Source organism: Neopsephotus bourkii, unplaced genomic scaffold (genome assembly GCF_033783945.1).
Source record: "Neopsephotus bourkii isolate Nb327-2 ecotype Australia unplaced genomic scaffold, CSIRO-AGI_Nbou_v1 NB_1542, whole genome shotgun sequence".
NCBI classification, from domain to species: Eukaryota; Metazoa; Chordata; class Aves; order Psittaciformes; family Psittacidae; genus Neopsephotus; species Neopsephotus bourkii.
In genome coordinates, this window is record NW_026902018.1 from 5,866,763 (window position 1) to 5,886,708 (window position 19,946).

Genomic DNA, 19,946 nt, shown 5'->3' on the forward strand with positions numbered 1-19,946 from the left:
CTTTTCTGTAATATGTTGCTTTGGGCCAGCATATACCCTCTGAAGTCTTTTGACCCAGATTTCTCATTCCTGAATTCTAAAAGCATTTGGCACTGCCAACTCCCACTAAAATGTGTTTTTCAGGGAAGGCCAGGTTATACCTACAGGTGCATCAGACTGGAAAGGGTAGGTGTTTTCAAAATCCTTGAAAATTGAGTGTGCAGAAGGACTGCAGAGATAAGTGAGGGCAGAAAACACTCTAGTTACATTTTACATTCTCCCCTTTTACAGCACTGTTAAATTACTTTGTGTCCATAAACAAGAATCATAATGATTCCTATCAAAAAAGCTGATATTGCCACTACCAATATCATATGTCACAATGTCACATAATTTCTGTGGCAGTTTTACCTGTAGTTTCCAGCAATCTACTAGAAACAATAGTGGTCCCTGTAGTAGTAAGGTGGCAGTTAATTGCTATGGGTGTTTGGCATTGATGAAGTTCTTTGCTGGCAACCGTTCAAACCCAATTATGTTTCTAAAGTAAGACTGAAAAGCATTGTAGGAAGCACCATGTAAATGGCACTAAATGCATGGAGACTGAGCGACCTCCCAGAAAGATAGACAGGTGCCAGCTAAAGCCCCATATGATTGATTTTCCACGGCTAGAATGGCAATCACAGACATCTGGTTTTGCCCCATTTATAACAGGAGCAGCAAATGCAAGCTGTTGTCTTAGTCAGAACTGCAAGGCTTTTTAGAATGACATAGAAATATGGCATTTGACTATCAATGGGTGGTCTTTTGCTTTTCTATGAGCAAACCTTTATACTTCCTGCACTAGGAAATGAGGTTTTAGTCCTCATAAAAATGTGTGTGTGTGTGTGTGTGTGTGTGTGTGTGACTGAGTTTAGTACTCAGACTTGTTTTTAATGCATGTCTGACATTTAAATCAGAGATTTTTCTTAGATATAGATATAACTATATCAAATGGGTAAAAAACAGCATAAAGAAAACTAACAATTCAATTGACTACTATCACATGGGTAGGAAAAAAACCTCACAGATCCAGGACTGGTAGAAGAGATAGTCAGCTGAGCATCTTATGATGTTTCTGTTAGCCAGCAACATTAATGTGCTTTCTAAATCATCCTGTCATAGAGACTGCAGTGTTGCAGTTCTTTGCTGTTGGACATACAGAATACCATCATTATAAAAACTTAAGTGCCAAGGCAGGTGCCCTTCTACCTGCTTCCTTGCTGCTGAGAAGGTCAAAAGCTTTTGCTCTGTTAAATTATTGTATTCCTCAGTGTTACATGACACTCCCACCAGACTGTGATGGGATATATGGGTCAATCCAGTGAGCAGTTTCAGAGTCAAAAGCTAATGGACCATTGTAGGAGTTCCTGTCTTGTGTCCATGGTTGCTGCCTATTGATAAAGGAGACTTTTTTGGAGTGGTTAGATTTATTCAGTCTGCAATATGCAATGAGGACAGTATGTATGTAAATGTATGCAGCTGTCTTTAATACTGAACAGAGCTTAATAATCAGATTTTGTTAGAAAAACTTTACAAAAGAGACTGAGTCATAGGAGGTAAACTTTGAGATCCAAAAGCAAAGATGTGATTACTACAGCTAATGATACAGTAATCGCTCTTCTTTGTAGAGTATTTATGCCTCATCATCAGAAGCTCTAATATAATCCAGAAATTACAGGACCAGTACTCTATTATCATACAAAACAGTGCACTACCATGAATTTCCTTTGGTTCTCATTATTATGTCACATTTGTCTGTAAATCTCCAGATGGGTACATATCTACACAACTGTAAGAACCAGAACTGCAGGGCGGATCAGACCTGAATGTGCCAGCTCCGAGCTGGAAGTGTCCTGAACGTAGTAGCAATACAAGCTGACTGACCCATCTGTGCCAGTTCTGTCTCCCTGAGGCTGTATCTAGACCATTACCTGTACCTGAGCTAGTAACTATAGAGCTGCTTTATGTTGGACAGTGTTCTCACTGTGAAGACATTTGTTCTTCCCTTGCTCCCATGGTAATCGACTGACCAGTCCTACTTGCAGCACGTTTTCTGCCAAGGTCCTTAGCCATCAGTCCAGTGACCCTGCTACTACTTTTCTCACAGCCTGGACAGCCTGCCAGACGAGAGGCTGCTGTAACTAACCTGGCCTGCTCTGCTCCGACATGAGCCAGTTCTCAGCACGAGTAGTGAGAGGTGCTCAGGGCTTCCGCTGCCAGGTTGCCTGGCTAAGGCACCTGTGGATGGAGGCGCTGCGGGCCCCGCTGTGCCCTGACCCGGCCGATAGGATCCATCCCAGCCATCGCGAGCCCAACCGAGACCTGCGTTCAGCCCTGAGGCGCCGCTGAGGTAAAAGCACCGCGGTCCTCCTTCGCGTCCTTCCCTGGGAGGTGCCACGCCGCTTGCTCTGATTGGTCATCTTTTTCCCTTGGCCCAATGAGCTACTACTGCTACAGGGCTCGCGGCGGTGAGGTCACTAAACCGTGGCCCAATGCGGAAGCGAGGCCGAGCAGAGAACGGGCGGGGATTGGCCGGCCATGGTGCTGGCGCTCGGCGATTGGTTGTGTTCGCGTAGGGGGCTGCGGAAGCGCGCTTCGCTGAGGGGGGCGGCGGTGCCGGCTGGGCTGCGCCGCGATGCAGGCCGGCTGCCGACTCTTCCCGCTCTTGCTCCTGGCGCTGCTGCGCGGGCTGTGTCACGGCAGGGGAGCGGCGCCGAGCGCTGTTACCTGCGGCTCAGTGCTGAAGCTGCTCAACACCCGCCACAGCGTGCGGCTCCACTCACATGAGGTCAAGTACGGATCCGGTGAGCAGGGCCAGGAAATGGCAACAGCTGGGCAGAATTGAGGGACAGGCAGCGAGAGGGGCAGGAAAATGGCGGGGGAGGGCAGGTTGTGAGGGGACAGGAAAATGGCGGGGGGCAGGGTATGAGGGGGCAGGAAAATGGCGGGGGGGGGCAGCCTGTGAGGGGATCAGGGAAGGAGGAGGTGGTTAGAGGTTACTGAGGTTTTTATGTCCCTGCTGCAGAGGGAGCAGCAGGCCAGGGATGGGGCTGTGAGGTGCACTGGAGACATGGCAGCCCAGTAAGGAGAGGCAGATGCTGAGACCTCGGGTATGGGAAGATATTGCAACTGTGCTTTGCAGGTCCTGGAGCTGGGATGTGACAGGGATGCTTTGCCCTCATCCCTAAAGTGGTCCCTGTTCTGTGTCTAGGGCCTCGACATTACTTTGGCAGCATCTGTTGTGGCAACAAGGGTGCTGGTTGATTTGGGGACCTAAAGAACTTGGTAGTATTTTTGAGATATGAATGTGAATGGATGTACTTTGCATGCTGTCTTTAATTTCTTCAATCTGAAAGATTATTTGGTACCTGTATGCCCATTACAGTTAGTAAATGGACCGAGAAAATTCAACATCTCTTAAACATGAAGGCATGAGAGCATTAAAGCAAAGTTTTTTAGTTCTTTCAGGACTTCTTGAACTGGGGAAGTGGGTTAAGTCTCCTGCTATTTAATTCTATTCAAACAGGAAGTGGGCAACAGTCAGTGACAGGAGTTGAAGCTTCGGATGATGCTAACAGTTACTGGCGGATTCGTGGGAAGAGGGATGGCAGTTGCCAGCGTGGGACACCGGTGAAATGTGGGCAAGCCATACGACTCACCCATGTTAACACAGGAAAAAATTTACACACTCATCACTTCCCATCACCACTCTCCAGTAACCAAGTAAGTTGTTTTAAATCTTACGCTTTTGTATAAATAGTGCATGCTGTTGACAATAGTCTCTCCAGTTTCTCATGTTTTTGAAGAATCAGACTTGGATACCAGCTGACAGAAACAGTCTATGCACATCCAGAATTCAAGTGTATGTTTCTCTGCATCTTGGAATAATATATTTAAGTTCTTGACAGAGGCAAAATTTAATATATACCAATATCGGTATTTCATGGAAGTTTTAACATCTGCTATTATTGTTCATTATTATTGTTATTATGCACCATTGCTACTGGGGAGACTTGTGAAATATTTAGCACTTTCAAGGTGTAGGAGACTGAGCACATCCCTTGATGTTATGAAGATTGCTCTAGAGCAAGGCAGATAATCATGTTACAGCACTAGGCATTCCTAGATACAAGTTTCTTGGTGATCCAATCTATTAGTCATCTTCTTGCTACCCCTATTTCAGTTCAATATTCTTAATTATATGTTGACTTTCTACAGGAAAAATAAATCTGCTGTGACAATTGTAATTATTTGTCATTTTGTATGTATCTAAGAGAGCATAATTTATGAATGTAATTAGGTTCAAGTTTTACCCTTGAACAAATGCTTCTCCAACATAGAAAATCTCAAAATAGGTAACGCAAACTTGGTGGAATTTTGTCAGTAGTAGTCACTTTAGTTTTCCTTCAGCCTATGTAGACAGGCCATTACATTCAAAGTTGAAAGATCTGACTCTTTGTGAAAAAGGTTTGTCTTTTCTCATGACTAATGGGGGTGAAACAATAAATTCCAGTTTTCTGGACTGATTGTGAAAACAAAAGAAGTGAGCAGAAAATGGCATTTCAGAATAATGATTTAAAGAGCAGACTGACTCTAAAACCTTCTCCCAGTGTTTATTTCTCAGTTTAGACAATTTGTGTAGCATTGTCATTTATGTAAAAATGTTCAGCAACTGTCATTGTGTTCCTTTGGTTTTGCTATGTGTTAGCACAGTATCTAAGAGCAAGGAAAATTTGCATGACTTCCCAGAGACTGACAGGCCTGTGACTTATGAACTGTTGCAATACGTAGTCATGAACACGAACTTTAATTTCGTGTTCTTAACAGAAGTTGGATTTTCAGTTAGTATGTTGTCTTTCACGCTTTTTGGACTACAGGAACTTGAACTAACATGACCCTGAAATTTTAGGTTACTGGATACAAACTACTGCAGTTCAGTTTTGAAGTTGGTCATCACTTCTAGTTATCAGATTTTTAAGAATTAAAGGTTGTTAAAAGTCCTAAACAGTTGGAGTTTAGCCTATCCAGTTTGTGGAAATGCTTGAGGGTTTTTTTGGGGGGGGGCACATAGTGAAATCTCATTTCATCAGTTTTGTTCTATCAGGAATTTAATTACTTTTATGGTCTTCCTATGTTTTTTTAAGAGTTATTCAGCAGTGTATCTGAAGAAATAGTATAAGCCAGGATAGTTGTTGACCCAATTGAAAGCTTGGTGTAATTAAATGAAAAAGGAATATGATAACTTAATAAGCTAAGTGGAGTGTTGTGATAAAAAAACATGCTGAAAAAAAAGTGCTGCAATGGTAGCTATGAAGATGTTCATACTACAAAACTAAATGTCTACAGTTACAAATGTTTCTGAGTGGAGAAAAATTTTCTTCAGCATTAGTGTTGCTTCTTTTGACTTTTTTCTCAGGAGGATTGTTCTGATTTCTGTGCTCAAGTACTCTTTTTTTATTTTCTTTGTAATGTGTGCTGGGGTTTGTTGGCACTTTGGCTCAGATAACATGTTTAGTGTTTGTTGGCACTTTGTGTTCAGATTGTAGCAGTAGAAAGTCACTGCTTCTGCCTTTGATAACTCTTGTAAAGCAGTGCAACAACACTTTCTTTTCTCTCCATCCTTGCCTTGAAACTCTGCTGACTTTGTGGTTGATGGTTTTGTGTATGTGTTGAAGGCGTTTGCTTACGTTTTCACTTCAGAAAGCTTGTGTCTCTAACAGGAAGTAAGTGCCTTTGGTGATGATGGCGAAGGAGATGACCTCGATATATGGATTGTGCAATGCAGTGGGACTTACTGGGAGCGGGAGGATGCAGTGCGCTTCAAGCACGTAGGAACTGAGGTGTTCCTTTCAATAACTGGGGAACAGTATGGCCATCCCATTAGAGGCCAACGGGAAGTTCATGGCATGCCTACTGCTAATCATCACAACTATTGGAAAGCAATGGAGGGCGTCTTCATCAAACCCAGTATGGACCCTGCAAAACATGATGAGCTCTGAATTGACAGAGGATCCAAAATGCTTCAGCTTACTCCAGTGTTCGGAGATGCTAATTCTTGGTCTCTTATAAGTCCCACCTTGCCTGAGTGACTGACTTTCTGTATTACTGGAGGGCATTAGTTCATTCTAGGAATGCAGCACTTATGTGGAGAGTGGCATCTGCCAGATTCAGCCTTTGAAATTTGAATATTTGGCAAAATACTGTCTGAATTTTTGAGCTTAATTGGTGAAACTGGTTCGTAAATCTATTGGTTTTCGTTGTCATTTGTCTTGCTTGTTACTTTTCTCAAATCTGAAGGAAATGGATAAACTGAAGTAATGCATTTCTGTAGTCCCAAGTACAATAAAGTTTTGCATTTTGTAATATTTTTGCAATTATAACTAAATATTTGTAAATTGATTTCTACTTCTTAGTGAATGTTATTAATGAGGAGATGGAAGAAGTCTAGAAAGGGAAAAATAATTTTCAAATTTGGTGTCTTTTGAATAGCTTGAAGTCAGCTACTCAGCCTTCCAGAAAATGTGGTCCATTTGAAAATTTCTTCCAGTGTCTTTTGTGAGTTTCCTTGTGTACTTGCATTGGAAGAGTTGAAGACATTGTGTATGTTGGAATAAGAAGAAAAAGTTTTAACTTGCTCACTTTCTCCAGGAAGTTCAGATTGTTTGGTAGTGGTGATACTCCTACTTGTCAAATGGTAAAACTGTTCTGCCTGATGAACTGGTGTGGAAAGCTACTTTTGTTTGATTAATATTAGAGTTTTATAAAATTCCATGTGGTGCAAAGGAACAGTTCAGTTTTGCTTGTGTTGTTGTACTTGCATGCCAACTGTGCAAGATCAGTATGAGAATCCGGTTAAATAAATACTGGGGTATATGCCCAGGTGGGGTGGTTTTTGTGTGAATCCAGAAGAGAAAAAAGAATCTTAAACAATGGTTTAATGAAGATTCCTTGCACAACTTACGAATTTCTGTGTGCCTTCCCTCTTTGAATAGAGAAAAAGCTTAATTCTTGAATGTGTTTGTTACATGGTGTTACTGAAAATACTGCTTAAAATTCAAACTGCCATACAGTTTCTATTTGCTTTAAATTTAGTTCCTGAAATGAGTGTGAAAACTCAGAAAATTCAGCTGTTCTTGTCTCCATGTGTAAGTAGTTTTACCGATGATGGCCTTAATTAGTCAATCAGTTAAAGAAGCAGGAAACTGATTTACTGCTTTTACAGCTCCAGTCACGTGCTGCAGTGTTAGAATGCTCTGTTGAGATGGTGCTGCAGGCAGTTGCAGTTAAGCTTTATAAATATACTTACTGATACATGCTTCGTACCCTGTGGTGCTGCATGCAGTTATGCTGTACAGGCTAGATTCAGGTTTTATTTAAGGGCTTACTAGTAGTGATGATCCTTCATACCCTATGGAACAAGAAACCTCTGTGACAGTTGTTTTGTGCACCTGATTATTTTCCTCTGGCAAAAAAGGTAAGACTGTTTTTCTGTTACTCTTGTTTGCATGTGGGTATTTAAGGATTACAGGCATTTTGGAGACTAAGATTAGCTTTTGCTGGTTTGTATTAGAAGTAAGTTCTATGTGATGAATGTTTTGGGTTTACTGATATTCCTGACTAATTGGTATTGAAGTTGTAACTATGGAAGATAACTCTTTATGAACAAACCGAACTTTCTGCATAAACAAGCTGACTTTTCTTTATTAAAATGGAGAGCTTTTCTTTTGAAGTTGGTGTATGAGTAAGCACAGAAAGTGTAGCAGCATTTGGTAGGAGGAAGAAATTAATTTGGCAATGAGTTGTCTGTCACTAACAGCTTTATGCCTAAACCATATGGGCTAAGTGTTCGTGCACTTGTGAAATACTGAGTTGGTTGAGAAGGGGTAGAACTGTATGTCTTATCTTGCTCTGTGTGCTAGGTGCCATTTGTACCTAATGTTTATCTCTGCCTGGGAGTTTCTGTCTTTAGCGAAGATATTTACCTGTCTTATTATGCTTGAGTGGGATCTTACTGGACCTTCCTCTTTCTGTTCTGGATTTGAGCCAGACTGGTTTGGTGAGACTGAGAAAGAAGCTAGTTCTTACTGTTTACTTTCTAATATGATCTCAGTCTTGAAAACATTTGTACCTTTTGCTCCTGAAGAACCAAGCTTTGCCACATCCATGTATCTATAAATGCCTTATTTAAAGATGTGTTCAACAATATTCCTGTGAACTGAGTTTCCTTCACTTTTATTCTAAGCAAAGTGTAAAAGTCACTGGGCCTTAATATTTCACTTATGCATGTTTCATAATAGATATTTTTTTTCTTATTGCTATGAAAGTTGTGTTGAAGGGCTCTTAAATGAAGTAAGTGGAAGTACATCTTATTTTGGAAAGGTCTGATATAGTGCCAAAATAACTGTTGGTACTCACGACTTTTGTAGTCTGCGTTTGGTGAGCTCTAAGTTAACATAGGAAGTGCAAAAGCTTGTAACTGAAAAAAAAGGTGTATTGTTCTAGTGTGCCCTCCTTTGTATACAATTTCTAGGTTTAGAAGACTTTCATTAGTATCTGTTTAATGTCATGTTTTATGCTTTAAACTGAAGTACTGAGATTTCAGAATCTGATTCAGGTGGTTTTATTTACTTTGGCTGCTTACAGTTCAACTGTTCAGTCCTTCCCCCACAGCTGAGGACTAGAGACTTAGAGAATCCCAGTTCTTGCTTGTTAGGTTTTATTGTTTGTTTTTTATATGACTTACCTGCCTAAAGATGTTGAGACTTGGGTAAAACATGAAATACTGCGAGGTGAAACCTAGGAATGCTGTTTGCTTCTTTCTTTCCCATTAAGGTGATAAACTAAATTTGATATATTTCTTGACAGAATTCTCTATGCACTTCAGGTTAAGTGAAAACTATTTTGGCTTATGATAGTAACAGAAAATAATTATTTCAAATAACTGACAGGTGCTTTCCAATTTTTTGCTCCCTACTACTATAAGAACTCTGAAAAGTTGTGCCAAAGTTGTTACTCTTCCTGGAGTAAATTAGAAATGATTTTGGGGAAAAGAGTTGGCGAGATGTGTATTTATAGTTGTTCTCAGCAGGAATAATTGCTAAAGACAATCTACGTGCTTTAAATTCTCTACTTTGGAAAAAAAATTCCAAACTATCAAATACCGCATTTTATGCATGTGTGTATCTAGTTCAATGTAAAATGACAAAGAGTTCCTTAAACATGTTAATCTTGAATGCAAGAAATGTATGTTCACAAACACCTTTACTCTTTATTTCCTAAGGCTTTCTAAAGCTCTGTGTAACTGCTCAACATATTAGCGCTTGCCACACATTTTGACTTCTCAGGCAGTACAAATGCAGTAGTACTGCTCATTGATTCTTCATTCTGAATGTTGAGGCTAAACATAAACCAGTGTTTTAATTTCAGTTCTTGAGTGTGCTTGGGAATAGTATTCGAGTGTGTCTGTTCTTGTTTAAATAAGCATAAATTTAAAAAATTTAAAAAAACCAAAACAAATTTACAGTCAAACCAACCCCATAACAGTGATGCTACTCAGCAGTGTTCTCGAGTCAGTTTTGCTGAATTGTCTTTGTCTTCTGCCTCTCTTTGCCAGCACTGAAACACTGCCCGTTAGTGTAGATGTGCTGTGTCACACCTGTACCAGACAGAGGCTGAACCTCAGAAATCTCTCCTTCTGGCAGTAGCACCTTGCTAGGTGTCCAGCTCCCTGGTTGACACGCTTCCTAGCCTTTTAGGTTCCCTGCTGGCAGCTGGAAAGCTGGCCAAGAGCCTGTGAGAGCTGTGTGTGTTCAGGGTGCTGCAGTGCTGGCTTCCCCTCTTTCCTAGTTTTGACCTCACCTGTGCCCTTTTGATTTTGCAGTTCTGTCTTTAAACTCAGTTTCCTGTAAGCCAGCTCTGGGCCACCATTCAATATCTTTGATGGTTAATTGCTTCATAACACAGCTGTTTTTATCGGCTGCCTTTCAGGAACCTGTATGTTTGGGCTTACCAGACAACACCCATGGTAGTGTCATTAAACCTGTCTAAGGAAACAGTTTTTAAAATAAAGTTACCCTTAAACAGGAATACTCAAAGCTAAGGAGGTGCTTTCTTCCTATAGTTCCCTTGTGTTCTATGGGGTGGGAAGCATGGGGATTTGCTTCCTCAAGATGGAATAAAATGTTCAACCTTACCAACCTTGAAGTTGCATTGGAAACACAAGGCAATTCAAACTTACCTTAGGGTATGTAGCATTTATTATGTATGCAAGTCACAAACAGTAATAAACTTTAGGGTCCTAAGGTTATTTTAAATACTTAGATGCTTTCTCCCCTCCTCCCATTGACATTCTAAGCCTCTGAGTGCTTCCATGTTTATAAATACCTTATCAGGACCTAGAGTATTTACACCTAATAACTTATTCTATGCAAAAGATGGAACACCAGGGACCAAGGTTAGCTCATTCTAATCTGTTTCCTGAATCAAACTTCCAATAATTTCAGTAATGTGTGGGAATTGATTAAGAGATGCTCAACCAATTCCTCTGAGGATAATACTGAGTTAGTTTGGGGGGGGTTGTGAAACAAGGAGGGAATATAGCAAGCGCAATGAAAAGTAGACTAAAGCAGTCACACACTTCAATGCTTCTTCCTCTTTAAATTGCAGCAACTTAAACTCATTATAACAGCCTTTTCCTATATTTGGCACTGTACTAATTATAAATTAGCAGAAAGTGCACAGTGTCGTCCTCCTATGACAGCTTTGATGTTGAGTCAAGCTGCTGTTTTGTGAGGATTCAGCTGTCTTCAATCCTTTGGGAAAATGGTGTCCTGCTTCATTAAGGTTAGAAGCTGTGTGACATCTCAAGGGTACCAAACCCTCATGAAACACATTACAAATTAATCAGAATGTGTGCAAGCTAGAAAGCTACCTACTTAGTTCCTATATGGTTTTTTGAGCTATAAAAGCAACATGCGAGTGTTGGTTTTGCCTGTCTGGAGAGTTTTTGAGCTTCAACTTGGATATAAGGCTCTTTGCTTGATCTTAAAGAAGATGATCGTGTATTTATTCACCTAAGCTTCATTTTCTGAGAGTACTAAATAGTGGCAGAGGTGTGTGTGGTACTGAAAATCGAAGTATAAGTCAAACCACAGCTAAACATATAATAGGTAACAAATGATGTTATACTGGTACCTTTTGACCCTTTTTCTGCAGGCTGACAGGGTCGCGGTCACTGCAACCACCTTCCCCCTGCTGCAGGGCGCCGCCAGCGCTCTTGCACTGGAGCCTGTTTTACGCTCAGTGCAGTCCAGCTGAGCTCTCTGTCCTGCCAAGGAAACGGCCCTTTGCATCATCTGTGTAACGAACTGAGCAGGGCTGTTGTGAAAGGGGCGGGCGCGTCTGTCTTATCTCCGGCTTGGGGTTCGAAGCGTCGCTGGTGTCGTGGGGACCGGGCAGCCGCCGCTAGTTAGCGCTGCTCCTCCGCCGAGCGCTGCCGGCTCGCCACTGCGGGCGGCTCCCTGGGAGCCGTGTGCCTTTGGCAGCCGGCAACGTTTCGGCAACGTAGTTTCGATCACATGCAAATATATGTTATTCGGGGGGAACAAATAACATGCGCCCCCCCTGCGTTACACTGCTGAAGCGAGCAACTGTCATGAGAGCTGCGCGGCCGCGTCTCACATCGAGTGCGCTCCGCCAAGTCGTTGACTGCTCGGTGATTTGAAAAGGACGTTAAGACGTTGGTGTAGGCTATGAAGTGATGCTTTAGGCGTTTCTGTTTGCTGCCTTTCTATAGTCTCCATACAGTGCGGTAAAGGCTGAAGTCCGTTTACTTACAGTAGGCATTTGAGACAATTACCTGTATCATAAAATTAAATGCCGGTTTCCGCTCGAGGAGATTAAGGAGGGGCACGGATGGGAACGGAACACGCGACACGACCCAGAAGGATCCGCTAAACAGGGAACTCGACTCCATCCGTCACCTACAACAATCAGCTTGCATTTTGCGAGATCTCAAAAGCAAAAACTAAAACGATCTGTTTGATACTTAGATATCTGTGTCAGATACATCGCACGTCAGTGGCAGTACTTACATGAACACCCCTGGTCCCCAGCGTAACTCATCCGGCGCTCCTCGGCTCCTGCCTGCACTGCTTCCCCGGGAGCGGATCCTGCGCCATGCGCCGCGGATTCCTTTTGCCGTTAGGGTGAAAGACGAGCTACCACATCTTACTGAGACGGGATCGGTTGGCGAGCGGGGGGAGGCTCTTCCACGCGGCTCCTCCCTGGCCCCCTGCAGGGCTGCATCTCCCTCTGCCTGCGTGGGTCACCCAGCCATCCTCTGTGGGGACGGGGCGCTTATTGCCGGGGCTTTGTTCATTTACCGGGTAGGTAGATTTTTTCGGTAGACCTGCCCGGAGGTGCGGCTTCGGTTTCTCGGCATCAGCCGCCTGCCGATATTCCTTCATGTCTAACGGAAAAATGATCCTTGAGCAGGCTCCTGCTGGGTACCAGTCCTTGCGAGCCAGCTTCTGCTTACAGCGGTCCTTGGGTGATGATGGCAGGAGGCTTCCTCCCACTTTCCCGTTGCGAAACTATCCTCACACCGCACTCTGCCTCCTTCGCTCATCCTTACTCTGCCGCGGCTTCTGCCTGCTCACAATCGTCGTTTCTTTATTCAGCCTTGCCTGCCGGAGTGGAGCGAGGGGTACCGGGAGGAAGGCCTGCAGACGGGGCACCGGCTGTGGGCACAGATCGGCTCAGGGCAGGAGCCCTGGAAACTCGGACACCGGGAGGAGGGAAAGCTCCTCGCCGGCTGGGCACTGTGATGCTGTGCCGTGAGGCTGTGGCAGGGCTGAGCCCCAGGAACAAGGCAGCTTCTCCCTGTGCCCGCGGGTCCCTTCCCGCTTCCTCCGCTGCCTCTATCCGACTTCCTCTGGCCAAGTTAAAGCCCAGTAGCTCAAGCGCTGGGCTGGGGACTTAGAGGAGAGAGGTGCCTCCTTGTGCCGGCAAGACCGAGCAGCGCGTCGGTACCTGTCCGGGAGAGGGAGCCGCGGGGTCCTGAGCGCTTGTCCCGCATCTAAGACGTCCGGTGGGCTTCATGCTGATGGAGACTTTGACTGTGAGAGGGCTTGTGGGGAGGGTTCCAGCCCTTCCGGGCTTCTGGCACTATAGGGGGAAACGCGCCGTAATGCGCCTCCAGCAGTTCCTATCCTACCGGTCTACTCTACTCATATGCTTCCCGCTTGTTCAAAGCCGGAAGGCTCCTGATTCGTGCCAGCAGCATCTTATACTGGGCTTGTGTCGTGTGTGCTTGTGACTCCATCGCCGAAAAAGGGCTCTTACACCCGTGAGGCTAAAGCAGACGTCGGGAAGTGCAGAATTGGAGGCTTCTCCTGAAATTGCATCCAAGGCAGCACCGCTGCTGTCTCTTGCACTTTTGAAGGCATCACCTCTGTGTGGAGGTGGTTACTGCCGAGCTGGGGGCAATTTTTCTACAAAGCTACACTGGAAAACACGTTTATGTTGCGCTGCATTTCCTCAGCAATACAAACCCACGGAGGCTCTCAGTCGAGCTGAGAGACTTCAGTCCCTGGGGCAAAACACCTTCAAACGTCAGAATCTTTGCCTGTCTCCCTACGTGGCCGCTGATTTCCTTCACGAGATGAGAGGCTGTTTGCTGTGATTAACTGAAACTTTGCTAAGAAATCCCAGCAGCCTCGGAGCCCTCGGTCTCGGCTCTGGGGGTGAAAGTGCTTCGTGTTTTACCTTAGGAAAGCTGCCTTGCCTGGGGGTAGAGCCGGAAGCTGGAGGGCAGGAGGGATGCTCAGCACGGTGAGGTCACCGGGCTGGCCAGAAGAGATACACCCCAAAGGGCAAATGTATTAGCTTGGGGTGCTCAGCTGGAAGAGCACAACCTTCTTCCTCCCTTCCCAAAAGGGCAGAGGTAATTGTGATTTTTTTGGAAGTGATACCCTTCTGAGCTGTAGTGGATAGTGGAGCAAAGCCTGAACACCCTCCCGAGACTGACAGTATCACGCAGCTTTTACAGCTTCCCCTGCCTCTAGACATGCCCTACCGGGAGCGAGTCCCGCAGCACCGAGGGGTGGCGGTGCGTGTTCCGCGGGGACGAAAAAGAGGAGGGGCGTCCCCCATGTGGAGAATGTCACAATGAAGTGATGGAAAATGAGGGTTTCCGCGCCCGGCGGTCCCCAGCAGGGCAGGGGCAGGGCGCACGCGTGGCGGGGACGCACACTGGGAGGAGGGGGAGCCTCGGCATCCCCTGCCCTGCCCGTCAAGCAGCCCTCGCCCTGCTCGGAACACGCCCCTGGCAGGGACCCCGGGGCGGAACACCGGCAGAGGACCTGCCGACGGCTGCGTGCCACCGGCGTAACGGGGAAGGGATGCTGGGAGGGCTGGTGATGGGTGGGACGTTACATTGAAAGGTGCTTTTGAAGGGAAAATTATGTACGGTTGCCCAGTCTAGATCACTCTTGCCAGAAAACCACCTTGACACTAGAGTATATTTTTTTTTGTATCTTATGCTTTAAGAAACCTAAGGAAAATTATTATATGTTGTTCACCCCAAAACACTGGCTTATACTGAAAGTCGAGGCATCTTATAGCAGGAATAGGTGAAGCTATGCTTAGAGTACTGGTTTGGGACTGATGACCGGCACTCGGTTCATAGCTGCAGAACCGAGTGATCCCAAACAACATGTTGGTACCTCTTCAACCCACCTGGAAGAGAAATAATAAGTTTTCTTTGCCTTGTCTGTGAACGGTGCACCAGGACCCGGGACTGGGTTCCTGGAAGGCTAGGGACATGGCCCGGGCTGCCCAGGTGACCCCCGCCTCTCCCTAGTGTCCTTCCCCCGTGGCTCGAAGCGCAGCGGAAGATCACTTGCACCTCTCTTCTGTGGGTCTGCTCGGACCCACAAGTTAAAATGGCGAAGCGCACCCTGTCCCTCGAAGGCAGCAGCTCCTGCGTGGCCCTGCCCGGCCGCCCAGGAGCCCTAGGGGGACCGGGTGTCCTGCCAGCACGCTTCCCTGGACTGCTCTGGCCCCTGCTCGGCACTGAGGGGTGGTGGGCTCCCCATGCCTCGCAGTCTTTCTCCGCCATGTGCTTTCCGTCCCCCGGACCGACCGTCTGCTTGTGGGAGACCCGCGGCTCTCGCCGCTTTGCGGGAAGCGCAGCGACACCAGTGCGGCGGAGGCGGGACCGCCCCGAGCCCCCCGGGGTGCCCGAGCAGGGCTTTCCCGGCGGCACTGTCGGAGCAGCAGCGGGCTCCCTCCTGCCTGGTCCTTCGGGGCATTTATGTGCATCAGTGGGTTTACAATTGAATAAAGAGCCAGGAAAGGATGTGTTTGGATTTCAGGGCTATTTTAGGCAGAAATAATCGGAAACGTGTGAATGAATAGCCTGAGCAATAGTTACCGAACAGCCTCTCCTGCTGCGTGTTTCTTTTCTCCCCTCTCCCGCCCCCAATCTATTTTACTGTGTGTCCTCAAGATAATATTTTGAGACCTCTTTGTCGGGAAGTGGTTTTAGTCGATGCATCCTCTCCGCCGTCCGAGCCTCCCCTCCTCGTCCCTGCCAGGGCTGGTGGACGTGAACCTCCCGCGGAGGGGAAGGCGGTGGTTTCGGGCACACCTTCCCTTTCCACTCCAGTCCGCCGGAGAAAGCTCTTCGGGCTTCTCTTTGGGAAGAGCCGTGGGAGCCAAGAGCCGGGTTCTTGCAAGAGCCAAGAGGCAGAGACCCTCCGAAATCCCTACCGTGGCCGGTTTCACCCGGCGGTAGCTGTCGTGCTCTGCCGACTGCGGTGCACCGGCCCTCCCTGAGCATCGAGGATGAGCCCCTGGCACCGAAACCCTTCCTTAGCGCCGGTGGCAGCGCAGCTGGGGGCTGCCCTCCCCGTCGGGGCAGCGGGCGCGAAGCAGAGCCCGGGGAGAACCTCCAGCCGGAGCCGCAGGACGCTCCTCTGCCGGGGGGGTAGGCTGCTGGTTTAACCCACTGCGAGGGGTTGTCCTGCTGTGGTGCCAAGGGCATTTCGGCTGGTCGAGGTTTGAGGAAGACCTGTTATCCCACTGGCTCCCTCATACAGGGTACAAATGGAAAAAAGTTCACCTTCACTTTTCCCGATTTAAATATTATCCTGATTCTCTCACTCCTCTGAAAATTCTCTCCTACTTTTTGGTGGTTTGTGGGGGGTTTTCTTTGTGTGTTTGTTTTTGAGCAGGATGAATTTTGCGTTTGGTATTTTTGGTGTTTTGGGTTTTTTTGGTGTGTTTGTGTGAGGATTTTTTTCCGGTTATTTGGGGGGGGTTGTTTGTTTGGTTTTGGGGGGTGAGTGGGGGGGTGTGAGTGTTGGCTCATTTTTCTTGTAAACACCTTTCAGTAGGGATGCCTCTGCATGAAGGGGGAAAAGAGGGGGAAAAGGGGATTGATTCTGATCAGAGAATTTGTCCAGAGGTTCAATAGAACATCAAAACTACCCCTTCACTTGCTCCAAACGCTTCTATAAATGCCCTAAATGAATCACTTGGTGTTTGGGGGTGTGCAGTGAGGAATCCTTAGCTTTGCTCTTACTTAGTGTCTGTAACAGCTGCTCATGCAGGAGGCCTCCATACTTTTCTAGGGCTGTTGAGAAATTCTCTGTTCCTTTGGGATGGGAGTCTTTTAATATTATTCTGGGAGCAAAAGTCTCCCTTTTGTTTGACTTCTTAAAAAATAATCTAGAGGTATGTTAAAGGGGTGACCTCTCTAAAAGGAAAACCAAGCATTGGAATTTTCTGCTGGTAGTCTTATGTAAAACCAGATTGCTGTCACCCTAAACTTGTTCTGAAATATGATGGGGATTCACTGTGAAGGAACAAACCAGTTTGTCTTCTAGACCTGTGTGATGGTACTTGCTGTAACTCCCGATTGATTTTGATTGGGAAAACTGCTTTGCAAAGATGTAGCGATTCCTGGCAAGGGTGTTGCTTCTAAGCAGATCAGTGTTTGAGGGAAGCAGGGGTCTGTCGTTTGTTGTAGTAGTAGCAGGTTACTCTAAAGTGTTCGGCTTATTACATACACCGTACAAAATGGTACATTTGAGTTTGCACTGTGCACAGTGGCTTATCGTTGTCACCTGATCTGTGTGCCAAAGGAGGTTTGCAAGACAAGATCTAAGGAGGTTTACAAGCTCTGCCACCCCCCAGGTGAGTAAGGAAGCAGGATTTGTACTAAGTCAGTGGCTGATGCTGAGCTCAGGCAGCATGTCGTGTCATACCTAGTTCCGTGCAGTGCCACAAAGACTATTTTGGTTTGCCCCAAGGAACTTCCATTCTCAATTAGCCGCCCACCCGCTGTTCTGCGAGCTCCTTATGGCAGAGATCTCTGCCCGTGGAGCTTCTGGTGACAACACACTAAAGAGCACGATTTTAAAGCTCTGATGTCTCGAAACTCTTCTTCCCATCTGTTCACTTCTGATCAGAGGGACCGGTCCTTTGCAAGGATGCAGGGCTGCTAGATCCAGGCTTTGCCTGGGGAAGCTGCCATTCCCAGGAAAGGTATAGCAGGAATCTCAGAAGTTGTGTAATTGAGCCAGGCTTCAGCTGAAAAGCTAGGTGGATAATGTCATGGTCAAGCTTCCAGTGAAGCAGTTAAGCCACCTGCTACTCTTTAGATGGGAGCAAGATGCTTACTGGAGTGTTTGTCAGGAAGGGAATATACTTCTAGGTACCTTACATGAACAGGGTTCTCTGCAGGAGCTGACAGTGAATACCTTTTCCCTAATCATTCACAGCTAGGATTTAGATTTATTTTTCCTTTCGCATACCTCCTCCTCTGCATAGCACTTTTGTCATAATTGCCAGAACATATCCTGCCTTCAGTCTGTGCTGGGATGAATCCTGAGCACTGAATGTGAAGTGGCGGCAGGATATGGCCCTACAACCAACAGCTTGTGCTTCCTGCAGGGAAGTTGCTGTCTAGGGCAGCCCTTCTAGAGAAGCTTACACCCTCCACCACAGCAGAATGAGCACATTGCTGAATAGCAGGTCCAGGGGGAAAATTCTATTGTGCCTTAGTCCTCAGTAGATGTGCTATGAGCTACCTAGTGGTATTAGGTCTAATCACAGGAGTTTTCCCATTAAAGCTGTGTCTGGATTTATGTTGATCACTTTAAAACAAATCTCGTAGATATATTTAGTAGAAGAATGTGTAAAACCCCAACCCCCAAATGGTATTATGTAACCAATGCAGTATTTAAGTGCCCCCTGTGTAAACTAACTGAAAAGCCTGCTGTTTGCCTTCCTTGCCTCTGTTGTGTATTGGTCAACCGAAGCCAGGCACTCTGTTTGCTGTTCTGATTACTATTTTAAAAGGAAAAATCCATAGGATCATGTTATCCAGAATGTGAAAAAGACTTAAACTCCACTCACTGGGCTTAGAGGGGGCTCTGGGGCTGACTGATGGCTGTCTCCTGGGATGCCCAGTGCCGTGAATTGCCAAGGGAGCTTATGCCATTTGAAAGCACATGCACATCAAGGATAGAGCCCTGCACAGTGCACTTTGTCCCTTTATTTTGGCATGTGTGGTGCAGCAGGTCTCGGTGGCCTATGCAACCTCAGCCATAAGGTTCAGCTGAGCTCAGCACAGATGAAGACATGTTAGTGTAGGGTCAAGGAGATGGTGGGAGCTAGCAGACCAACTGAGAACATGTTCCTGCTCCTTTATCTAGAGCTGGTATCAGGTGGAAATAAGAGGTGGATTTCCTCTTGCTTTGAAGCAAGAAGAGCTTGTAGGCTTTCCCCCTAATTTACTGTTATTGATCTGCCATCAGCTCCTTACCCAGTTAAATCCTTTATTCAAGGTGCTGGATCCTAGGAGCACAGTCGTTTCCCATTATTGTTATAATCTTTTGCCAAAGAGAGATTCCCCCTTCTCAGTAATGCACCAAAGTGGAAGTAATCGCTCTTTTTTTCTTCTTGCATTTGTCCTTTCCTGTTTCATTCACCGATTGAAAAATGGCTAAAGAGCAGCCCCCATTTCACCTCCCCTTTTCCCTGATTGACTCAGCAGCTCCTGGGACAGAGAGAGGAAAGGGGCCTCGAGGTCACAACCTTCACAATCTTCAAAGCCCCTGCCGCTTCCAGCAGCTGTCACAGCTCTCACTGACCATATCCCCAGAAGGTCAGCAAAAAAATAAACACTGGGGCCCGACAGGTCCCCTTCTCATGCAAACTGGCCATTTCCCTCCCCAGCTCCCATTCCATGCATAGATTACACAGAGGAGACCCCCTTGGATTTGCACAGAGCTATGCAAGAGCAAAATGCCACAGAAAATAAAAGCAGAAGGGCTTCCTGGGCAGGCAGGGTGGGAAAAAAGAAAAGCAGCTTCCTGAGCTCTCCATGCCCACCCACAGGCTGCTGCAGCCATTTTGTGTGCGCAATGCCTGAAGGTGAAGCTGGGGAGGGGGCTGACTTTTCCCTGGGAGAAAGACTGCAGGGAAGGATTCAGCCTTGTTATCTGCTGGTGTGTGTGAGGGACAGAAGACAGAATCCAAAAGCAATAGGAAATGAAGCATAGACTGTAAAAGCCTTTTCATCAGGATTAGCTTGCATCCCCTCTCCCACAGCCTGCCTGCTTTCTGCACTCACCTTCCTCTGCAAAAAGTCATGATGAAGCAGAAACAGTGCCAGGGAGAAGCACAGGTTCAATAGGCCAGAGTGGAAAGGTCCTTTGCTAAAGGAAATACCCCTCACCAGCTCTCTTTTATAGAAGTATCCATTTCACCATGACCACTAATAAAGGGCTATTTCCTGGCCTTCCAAGCACAGTTCCCAGATTCAGAGTGCTGTTCTCAGCTCCATTATTGCAAACCTTTACCCTCCCATCCCACACGCTCGCTTCCCTACCCGTGCTCCATCGCTGAACACAGCA

General features: G+C 46.1%; 2 protein-coding genes across 2 annotated transcripts in view; both read left to right on the forward strand.

Moving 5' to 3' along the window:
- TOP3B (DNA topoisomerase III beta) overlaps positions 1-19,946 on the forward strand; it is a 297,002-nt gene that overhangs the window by 203,922 nt on the left and 73,134 nt on the right. The window lies entirely within an intron of this gene.
- On the forward strand, positions 2,575-6,417 carry SDF2L1 (stromal cell derived factor 2 like 1). Its single transcript, XM_061370795.1, has 3 exons — positions 2,575-2,822; positions 3,545-3,741; positions 5,739-6,417. The coding sequence occupies exons 1-3, from the start codon at positions 2,654-2,656 to the stop codon at positions 6,015-6,017; spliced, it is 645 nt and encodes a 214-aa protein (XP_061226779.1). The 5' UTR covers positions 2,575-2,653; the 3' UTR covers positions 6,018-6,417.